The following is an 11,138-nucleotide window of genomic DNA, read 5'->3' as shown; positions in this document are numbered from 1 at the left end:
GAGGATTGCAAGTGGTATTAACTAGCACTCTTACTTAGGTGTTTCACATGTCGTTTACCCTGTGGACAAAGAATGACATCTGCCGTATCAGTAAAGAAAGGATGTTGTGGCCATCAAGCCATCACCCACTGTATGCACTGAGGGGATTCAGGATGGAGAATAATAGGATACTGGCACTAGAGAGTTAAGTGTACATCAAAGTGGTGATTTCAATAAGCCCAGACTCTTGCCTCTCCCCATATCTAGAAAAGCACTAAATTCACTAACTTGAGATGTCTGGTTTCCTTTAATTAACAGTAATCTTTTGATGCTCCGACTACCTGGGTTTTTTGCAAAAACCCCTATATATCCTGGCAACCCCCTTACATCTTCAGAACAGAGAACAGTCCCTCAGAGCTAATGAGAGCCTGTCTCCTTGGCTTAATCCTCGGTATGTCCACCGAATAAAACATAATTCTCAACTTTTAGGTTGTGCTTTTTTTTTTTTTTTTTTTTTCAGTTGAGAACCCAGTGGTCAGTAGCAAGGGTGGCAACAGAACACAGGCTTTTTTTTTTTTTTTAACATTTCCTCATTCATTTATTCAAAAATATTTGAGAACCTAAAAACCTCAAATTGAAATAATTAGATAAAACAAAAACGCAAGTTGCAGAGGAGCTAGACTTCCATATTTTAAATAGTATTGGGTTGGCCAAAAAGTTCCTTTGGTTTTTAAAATAAAAGACACATTTTTCACTTTCACCAAGAACTTTATTGAAGTGTATTCACTGTTTTGTTCCACTACCTTCTGCCATTTTTCAGGCAACTTTGTAATTCCATCTTCCCAAAGATTTTTATCTTTTTGAGCAAAGAACTGATCCAGATGCCTTTTATAGTCTTCCAGGGAATGGAAATTTTTTCCATTAAGAGAATTTTGTAAAGACTGAAATAAATGGAAATCCAAAGGTGCAATGTCTGGTGAATATGGCGGATGAATCAGAACTTCCCAGCCAAGCTGTAACAGTTTTTGCCTGGTCATCAAAGAAACATGTGGCCTTCCGTTATCCTGATGGAAGACTATGCGTTTTCTTTTTTTTTTGATAATGGCTTTTTTTTTTTTGGCTGTGTTGGGTCTTCACTGCTGTGTGCAGGCTTTCTGTAGTTGTGGTGAGTGGGGGCCACTCTTCATTGCGGTGCACGGGCTTCTCATTGTAGTGGCTTCTCTTGTTGTGGAGCACGGGCTCTAGGAACGCGGGCTTCAGTAGTTGTGGCACATGGGCTCAGTAGTTGGGGCTTGCGGGCTCTAGAGCACAGGCTCAGTAGTTGTGGCGCACGGGCTCATGCTCCGTGGCATGTGGGATCTTCCCAGACCGGGGCTTGAACCCATGTCCCCGGCACTGGCAGGCAGATTCTTAACCATTGCACCACCAGGGAAGTCCACTATGCGTTTTCTGTTGACTAATTCCAGACTTTTCGTTGAGTGCTGCTTCCAGTTGGTCTAACTGGTAATAGTACGTGTTGGAATTAATCGTTTGGTTTTCTGGAAGGAGCTCATAATAGAGGACTCCCTTCCAATCCCACCGTATACACCATATCACCTTCTTTGGATGAAGACTGGCCTTTGGTGTGGTTGGTGGTGGTTCATTTCACTTGCCCCACGGTCTCTTCTGTTCCACACTATTGTACAATAACCACTTTTCATCACCCGTCACAATCTGTCATAAAAACAGAACATCTTCGTTACATTTCAGTAGAGAATTGCATGCAGAAATATGGAAATACGGTCAGGAAGGTTTTTTTTTTTTTGCTTAACTTATGTGGAAACCAAACATCAAAGTGATTAACATAACCAAGCTAGTGCAAATGATTTTCAGCGCTTGATTTGGATATTTTGAGTATGTCGGCTATCTCCCGTGTGGTATAACGTTGATTGTTCTCAGTGAATGTCTCGATTTGATCGCTATCAATTTCAACTGGTCTACCCGACCAAGCAGCACAGTCCAGTGAGAAATCTCCAGCATGAAACTTCGCAAACAACTTTTGACATGTTTGATCGGTCACAGCACCTTCTCCATACACTGAACAAATCTTTTTCTGTATTTCAGTTGCATTTTTACCTTTCTTGAAATAATAAAGCATAATATGTCAAAATGTTGCTTTTTTTATCTTCAACATTATAATGGCTACACAAAAATTCACCAGTTTTGATTTTTTTTTTAATGCACGCTGATATGACAGCTGTCACATACAATCTAACAAAATTGTTTCAAAAGAAGTTAAAGACGACTAAGCGCTACTAGAGCCACCTTACAGAAAAAAACAAAGGAACTCTTTGGCCAACCCAATATTTAGCATATAGTAAATCTGGAGTAATGTACGCCAAATTGTTTATATGTTCTGGTAAAGGTATTGGGGTAAATTTTATATTTCTGTATTATTTGAATTTTTACAAAGAAAATGTATTTCTTTCACAATTATAAAAACGCAATGAATATTTTTAAAAACCTTTTAACTGTTTCTTTAACCGCAGTATCTGACAGCCCTTGACTTATTCATTTCTTTCTTTCTCCCTTCCTTCCTTCCTTTTTCTTTTTTTTGGCCACGCTTCATGGCATGCGGAATCTTAGTTCCCTGACCAGGGATGTAATCCGTGCCCCCTGCCGTCTTAACCACTGGACCACGGGGGAAATCCCAACTTATACATTTCTATATACTACTAACGTAGCCCAAGGCCCAGCTCCAAGTCGATACTGAATAAATGTGCACGAGCAAAAGGACTCAATAAGTTGCAATATGAGAAAGGACTCTTTTTATCAGGATGAAGGATGATAATTTTCAAGGTACATCCCAAAAGTACAGTCTTCATTTCATTAATAAGGTTTCAAATCACGTTGACACTGGTGGGCATGTGATGGCTTTCTTCAGTGTAATTCATGTCCAGCCTGGTCAAGCACCTCAAGTGCACATTTTTGGGTCACCAACGCCCATGGCACCCGGCTTCAAACTTGGGGCCCTCAAGCTGCAAAAGGAAAATCAAAAAGGAGTAGGTGTTCCTAAGAGATCTCTCTAAAATGGAGCCAGAGGCCACTGAGGAAGTGTGACTTATGCATGTCTCAGCCCAGACAAAGTCTGACCTTTTGACCGCTTATCTATCGTCTAACAAAGGTATCCAGAACATCTGCACGATGTTCCAGAAATTCAAGATACTTATCCGGCCCTTACCCTAAATAACTCGTGACAGTCTATCCCTTAAGGACAAATATTTCCTTTTAGCATCAAAGTTAATCATAATTCGTGCAAGACAACTTTAACAACCTAGTGGTTTTTGACTTTATAAGCCTCTGACTCTTTCTCTTTCCCACTCATCCTATTTTGCTGGCACCTTTCTCCAGTTGCAATTCCCAGGATCCCAAATAAAGCTCTTTGCAGCCTCCATGCTGATTACTGTTTGACAAAGCCTCTAGGTTCAGTTACCGCAGTCACCCATTCGAGCCTACGGGTGCCTCACGCATGCGCCCTACTCTGCAGGGCCCTGGAGCTTGAAGCCTATCTCTCCCGCTGTCCCGGTTCCCTTTACCCCCAGGGCGATCTACCTCCCCTACACTCCCAATTCCACAGCGCGGAAGGCGGAAGTAAGTGGGCGGGGTCACCCGCGAGCTCCGCCCAGGAAGTGGGAGGGGCCTCCGGGCTCCACATTTGTCTCCCGCCGCCTCCCAGTCGGGTTGCGGCTGAGGCCGGTCCTGGCTTTGTAACTTGCTCAAGATGGCGGCGCAGCCACCCAGCGGGATCCGCCTCAGCGCGGTGAGCAGCCGCGAGGGGTGGAGCGGGCCGTGTCCCAGGAGGGCGGGCAGGCGGGCAAGCGAGGGGGGGCCGGCAGTGGGCGGTGGCGACTCGTCGGCCCGGCGCGGCGGCTGGGGCCGCGGCGGGGCCGGGGGAGGCGGCGGCGGCCATCTCGCTACCGACGGCTGAGCTGCTAGGCGGCGGGCAGGGCAGGGCCGGGCGGCGCGCGCCGGGCTGCGTTTCTGTTTTGCCTCCGCGGCTTCGGGGCGGGTCGGGGCCGCGGCCCCTCCTCCTGCCTCCCTCTTGGCTGCCCCGCAGCTGTCGTCCGAGGGCGAGGCCTCGGCGGCCAGTCCGCCCGCCCCTCGGACCGCGGGGCCTCTGACCCATCCCGGCCTGCGGGCCCGCGGGGTGTCCCGGAGGGGGAGGGAGAGGTAGTCTGCTGCCAGAAGTGCCCAGCGGCCTTGACCTCCTGGCGGTGGGACGGGGTGCTGCGAGCTGGTACTAGTCTTCCTGATTCATTTAAATTCCTGCTGCTTCCCTCCAGTTAAGCCCTCGGGCCCAGATCGCTACTAGGTCACCACCGAGCTCTCCCGTTTCCCCTCTAGTCTCCGGGTCGTGTCTGTTCCGGAGCGTCTCGGGTTCTTGGGGATCCTTGAGCATTTTTTTTTTTTTTTGTATCTGTGAGTCTTTTTCGGAGGGAGCGGTCACACAATATGAATTAAAATTTCACAGCCTAAGGTGTGGGCGTGGCCTCCCTACCTGATTCTCCTTAAAAAGTTGGCGTTGTTATGCAAAAATGTACCTCTTCTCTGGAGGGTGTTGGTGCTGGCCAGAGAATGGCTGCAGCAGTCTCATTCGAATGGTAATACCATTGATTTAAAAATGGTATTTTGCCCATTGACTTGCATTCATTTAGCCAGATTCCTGCCAACACCTGGTAGATATCATTAGACTTTAACGTTTTTCCTGATGAGTGTGAAATAGTATCTGTTTACTTTACATTTACTTGACTGAAGTTGAAAGTTTGTCACATTTCACCCTTTTTGGTTTGGGATTTAAAAAAGAAAAAAAAAAACGACTTCATATCCTTTGCCCATTTTTCTATTTTCTTTTTCTTTTGAGATTTTTGGTTTGGGATTTAAAAAAGAAAAAAAAACAACTTCATATCCTTTGCCCATTTTTCTATTTTTCTTTTGAGGGGTATTTTTATTCATTTATGAGTGTTCTTTACATATTCGGAATAAAGGCTCTTTGGTTACCTAACTGGTTTATTGAATGAGATAGTATTTAGTAGATGGAAGACAGAGAGGAACTTTACTCTTTCTTACCACTGGCTTTAAACATTATTTGCTAATTCACCTGGGTGAATCTGGACAGATTCTGATGCTTTCCAATTAGCCTCGGGTACAGTTAAGTCAGACCTTAACTACTTTAAAAGCTCTTACTCATTTTAAAGCCCTGCTCTTTCCTCTCATATTGGGCCAAATTCTGGCCCAGAAAACTGGGGAGAAAAAGGAGTGAACTGGGTTTTTTTTTTTTTTTTTCCTTGCTATTTCTGCACTTTGATTCTCTTCCCCATTCCCCAGCTCCTCCCAAGTTGCTATCTCTGTCTCTTCAAGATTGAGAAGACAGAGGGAGCAAAGATAAGGGTCAGTCTTGAGAGACTGGCATTGTTGTTAGCTGGCTCTCTGGGTGTAGCAGCTGTCCATGTGCTAAATCTTTCTTTTGTGGGTAATAATGGGCCGTTTGGAACCTCATTGACAGAAATCTCCCATCTGCAGCTTCTGGAGTGTATTTATACTGGTCTTTTGCTTTAGGACAGGAATTGGCAAACTGCAGTTTATGGGCCAAATCCAGCCTGCCACCTGTTTTTGTATGGCACACGATCCTTAAATGGTTGGGGGAAAAAAGATAAAAGAATAATATTTCGTAACATGAAAATTATGTGAAATAGACATTTCAGTTTCCATAAATGAAGTTTCGTTGGAATAAAGGCTTGCTTATTCCTTTGGAATAGCTCTCAAATGCTAATACCATTTTGTGACTGAGAGCATTGGTTCTGGAGCTCACATGCCTGGGTTCAAATCCTGACTGATAACTGTGTATGTGACCTGAAGAGTGGGAATAATAATCTTACCCACTGGAAAGTTGGTTTAAATGAGCCAGTGCCTGTAAAAGTCTTATAAAGGTCCTGTTCACGCCATAAATACTCAGTAAATATTTGCTGGTTTTTTGTTTTGTTTTGTTTTGTTTTTTTACTGTTAGCAGTGAAGCCTATCCATTTTTCCAAAAACAGGTGTAGCTTCTTGAGAACAGAGTACATGGGAAGAAAATTTATGTCTTTTCTTGGAAATATGTTTTTGCTACCCTTGCTCTTTACATATAATTTGGCTGGGTTTGTAATTCTAGATTAGAAATTTTTTTTTTTAGAATTTTAAAGGCATGCTTTATTGTTTAATAGAGTCCTATGCATTGTACTGGTACTTAGGCTGGAAACTCAAGTCCATAATATATGGAAAATTTTCTCATTTATTTGGTGACAGTTTTCCCTTTATTTTTCTGTTTTCTTTTGTCTCCTGTTTTCCTTCCCATTGCTTTTTCTTTCTGGGAGATTTCCTCCGTTTCTTCTCTTACCTTTCTCTTACCATATATTTAATTATTATAAACACTGTCTTATTCTCTGAATATCTTTTAAAAATCTTTCTCAATAAAATATTTGTTTTTATCTCTGGGTATATTAATCATAGTATTTTTGAAGTTTTCTTTTGCTCACTGCATTGCCTCTAGTTTCTTTACATTCTTTTTTTTTTTTTTTTTTTTTTGTGGTACGCGGGCCTCTCACTGTTGTGGCCTCTCCCGTTGCGGAGCACAGGCTCCGGACGCGCAGGCTCAGCGGCCATGGCTCACGGGCCCAGCTGCTCCGCGGCATGTGGGAATCTTCCCGGACCGGGGCACGAACCCATGTCCCCTGCATCGGCAGGCGGACTCTCAACCACTGCGCCACCAGGGAAGCCCATTACTGTGTGTTTTTTATTCTAATTTTACACATTCTCAAATGTCTGGAGATGGTCAGCTTTCTACTTATATCTCCAAGTGAGACACTAAAAAAATGGATGTTCATACCCGAGTAGAGCTAGTCCTTTGGTGGGCTTCAGTGTTGGGCGATCAGGTAGAAGGAGCCAGCGATGTTGTTGGAGCACTCTCTGTCAGTATCTGTTGACCGTAAAGAATGGAAGTGTTAGACCATAAAGTAAGTATGTTTAAAATAACTTTTAAAACTTGTAAAAGAATTCTTTTTCAAGTGAGGGATTAAAAAAAGCTATCCAGAATGGCCTGGCACAATTGTGAAAGAACCAGATAGAAATTTTAGAAATCATTCCGTTTTCCAGAGAGGAATTCTACATCTAGTCTCCTGCATGGCTTATATAATCCTGGCTGCTAGCTCTTCTGAAGTAGGGAAAAGGAGATAGGAGTATCCCATTGTTCAGTTTGCAGATTTGGTTTTCATTTGTTTACTATTATGGTAAAATACACATAACATAAAATTTACCATCTTAACGATATTTTTAAGCGTGCAGCTCAGTACGTTAAGTACATTCACATTGTTGTACAACCAATCTCCAGAACTCTTCATCTTGCAAAACTAAAACTCTGTACCCATTAAAAAACAACCCTCCGTTCCCCCTTCCACCAGCTCTTGGCCGTTTTACCTTCTGTGAATTTGACTACTCTAGGTACATTATATAAGTGGAATCATACATTATTTGTCTTTTTGTGATTGGCTTGTTCCTCTTAGCATAATGTCCTCAAGGCTCATGCATGTTGTAGCATGTATCAAATTTTCTTCCCTTTTTAAAGCTGAATAATATTCCGCTCTATGAATATACTACATTTTGTTCATTCATTCATCGATGGACATTTGTGTTGCTTCCACTTTTGGTTGTTATGAATAACGCTACTGTGAACATGGGTGTGCAGATGTCTCTTGAAGACCCTGCTTTCACTACTGTGTACAAAATAGATAAATTTTATACAAAATAAAAACAGTAAGGACCTACTGTATAGCACAGGGAACTGTATTCAGTATCTTGTAATAACCTATACTGGAAAACCTATACATACGCTTGTGTGTGTATATATGTATGTATGTATCATGGAATCACTCGGGTGCACACCTGAAACTATCACGGCAGTGTAAATCACCTAGACTTCAGTTAAGGAGGGAAAAAAAGACCCTGCTTTCAGTCCTTTTCAGTATATACCCAGAATTACAATTGCTGGATCCTATGGCAAATGTATATTTAATTTTTTGAGCCCCCTCTATATTGTTTTCTACAGTGGTTGCACCATTTTATATTCCCTCGAAGGGTGCGCACGAGTTCCAGTTGCTCCACGGCCTCCCCAACACTTACCTTCTGCTTTTGTTGTTGTGTTTTTTTGTTTTGATTTTTAACAATACCCAACCCTTTGAGCGTGAGGCGGTATCTCGTTATAGTTTTGATTTTCATTTCCCTAATGATGAGAGATGTTGAGCATCTTTGGAGAAATATCTGAGTCCTTTGCTCATTGTTTAATCTGTTTGTAGTCTTCTTGTTGAGTTGTACTTCTTTGTAAATTCTACATATTAACCCTTCATCAGATACTTGATTTGCAGATTCCCCCCCCCGCCCCGCATCCTGTAGGTTGCCTTTTCACTCTGTAGATTGTGTCCTTTGATGCAGTGGTCCATGGCCTGCTAGGAACCGGGCCGCACAGCAGGAGCTGAGAGGCTGGCAAGCGAGTGAAGCTTCATCTGCGTCTCCCCATCGCTTGCATTACCGCCTGAACCATTTCTCCATCCCCCGCCCCTCCCCCCCCCTTCCCAGTCTGTGGAAAAATTGTCTTCCAGGAAACCAGTCCCTGGTGCCAAAAAGGTTGGGGACTGCTGCTTTGATGTACAGAAGTTTTAAATTTTGGTGATTTCAAGAAGTCATTGCCAAGTCCAATGTCGTAAAAGGTTTCCCTTATGTTTTCTTCTAAGAGTTTTATGGTTTCAGCTCTTTGATCCATTTTGAGTTAATTTTTGTTTACGGTATAGGGTAAGGGTACAACTTCATTCTTTTTATGGATATCCAGTTTTCCCAGCACTATTTGTTGAAAAAACTGTCCTTTCCTCATTAAATGGTCTTTATACCCTTGGGGAAAATCATTTGACCATATATGAGAGGGTTTATTTCTGGTCTATTTGCTGACCTGCTTTTAATCCACCTGCTTTTGATTGTCTGTGAGCCCGCCGCTGTCAGTTTCTCCAGAGAACAGACCTCCAGCCTTACCTGGTTTGCTGAGGGTAGTTGAAGGGCTGCTCAGGGTAAAAGAAGGAGCTGGGGAATCTTTCTTCTTTTAAAGACTTTCCACCTATCTTGTTTTCATACAACTTCTAGTATCTTTTACTTCAAAGGTACAAAGTCTAACTTCTAAGACTTTCTGGGGTTGCCAAGGTTCCTGACCTGCGTCTGGTTGGTTTTCTCATCTCCTACAGGCTTCGGATTTAGCTTTTTCCAGGCTGTTAAATCAGTTGTCACTACTAGTCTGTGCTTTCCAGTTTCCAAACTACTGACTGTTTTGTCTGCTATTAGTAATCACTCCTTTGACCCTTTTTATTCTTCTGGGTTTATGCCCCTTTTTTCCTTTCATTATAGAGCGGCTTCGGGAGGCCGCAGAGGTAAACACCGTCCATGTGTTCAGGCTTCCATCTTATATTTAAATGATTTTTTTAATTTGTGACTATTTGTTGACTCTCAAAGTTCTATTGATTCTTTTTCATTTTTATTTTTTTTGCGGTACGCAGACCTCTCACTGTTGTGGCCTCTCCCGTTGTGGAGCACAGGCTCCGGACGCGCAGGCTCAGCGGCCATGGCTCACGGGCCCAGCCGCTCCGCGGCATGTGGGATCTTCCCGGACCGGGGCACGAACCCGTGTCCCCTGCATCGGCAGGCGGACTCTCAACCACTGCGCCACCAGGGAAGCCCGAGGATTACTTTTTAAATGTCTAGTTATTTCAAGGGATTCCTGTTTTATAGGCTGATATTTCTTTTACCTAGTGTTGGGGGGCGATGTCTAATACTACTGTATCTTGTCTGCTAATATTTTCTCCTGGTGGATTGTTTCCTTAAATGTTATTTTAGATTGTTTACGCAAATATTCCCCACATAATGTCTCTGGGAGAACCCTATGCAGTCTGGTTGAGGCTGTGTCTCCACAGTGGTTCTGCAGGTTATATAAATTGAAATGCTTAACCCAAGTGAAGGCATGCCTCTTTACAGAATTTCATGTTACACTTTTTTTTTTTTTTTTTTTTGTGGTACACGGGCCTCTCACTGTTGTGGCCTCTCCCGTTGCAGAGCACAGGCTCCAGATGCGTAGGCCCAGTGGCCATGGCTCACGGGCCTAGCCGCTCCACGGCATGTGGGATCTTCCCAGACCGGGGCACGAACCTGCGTCCCCTGCATCGGCAGGCGGACTCTCAACCACTGCGCCACCAGGGAAGCCCTACACTTTTTTTTTTTTTTTAACCTAGAGTCCAGACCAAAACAGAAAGCTTCCCATAGGGCATATTCCCCCACCCCCTTTTTTACTGAGGAGGTAAGAGGGGGCAGTTACTTCAAGTGCGTGCTTCTCTTCTGCCATGTCTCCTACCCCTGAGTCGCCATTAACATTGAAACCTTTGTATTCCAGTTCAGCACCCCACTCTAATACACAATTTCAAATTTTATTTTAGTTTTTAATTCCTTCTTTACTTGAGGCCCTTGAGGATTTTCTTTATTTATATATGAGCTCAGTTGTGCCTTTAAGGGTATACTTAGTTTTTTTAAAAAACATACACTTATAATGCTTATTATGTCCCAGGTGTTCTTCTAAGCATTTATAAATATTAAGTTTTTAAATTCTCTTAATGTCTTGGTAAGCTGATATTATTATCATCCTCATTTTCACAGATGATAAAACTTGAGGCACAGAAGGTTAAGTGTGTGTGTGTGTGTGTTGGCTGTTGAAGGATGTTTTTCTTTCCAGCTGATGACATGTTCGAGAGATGAGAATTAAGAGTAGTTGAAAATAATGCTTTTGTTTGAATACCCAAAAAGCCACTGTTTAGCATTCATCTCTTACTGATGCCTTCTTTGCTTTGTTCCCCCGGGACTCTAACTCAAGAACAGTGTGTGCCATGTCAGTTTGGAGTTGGTATATAGGATGAAGTCATTAAACGTAAGTTGTCAGTCTGCCCACAGTCTGCTGTACATCTAAAATCAAAGTATTACAACATGGACCGAAACACCCAATTTCTAACTCTAGACTTCACACCTAACAAATTCATAAAATAGAGAGCAAAGACAGAAAGTACTCT

General features: G+C 42.9%; 1 protein-coding gene across 1 annotated transcript in view; it reads left to right on the top strand.

Moving 5' to 3' along the window:
- Positions 1 to 3,570: 3,570 nt before the first annotated feature.
- Positions 3,571 to 11,138, top strand: part of MORC3 (MORC family CW-type zinc finger 3) — a 41,383-nt gene continuing 33,815 nt past the window's right edge. The window contains exon 1 of the mRNA XM_081234478.1: positions 3,571 to 3,778. Coding sequence (XP_081090604.1) covers positions 3,740 to 3,778 — 39 coding nt within the window. The 5' untranslated portion in view covers positions 3,571 to 3,739. The remainder of the gene's footprint in view (positions 3,779 to 11,138) is intronic.

This window comes from Mesoplodon bidens (genome assembly GCF_964165515.1).
Source record: "Mesoplodon bidens genome assembly, chromosome: 5".
In the NCBI taxonomy this organism is placed as follows: domain Eukaryota; kingdom Metazoa; phylum Chordata; class Mammalia; order Artiodactyla; family Ziphiidae; genus Mesoplodon; species Mesoplodon bidens.
This window is presented reverse-complemented; position numbering and strand designations above follow the sequence as displayed.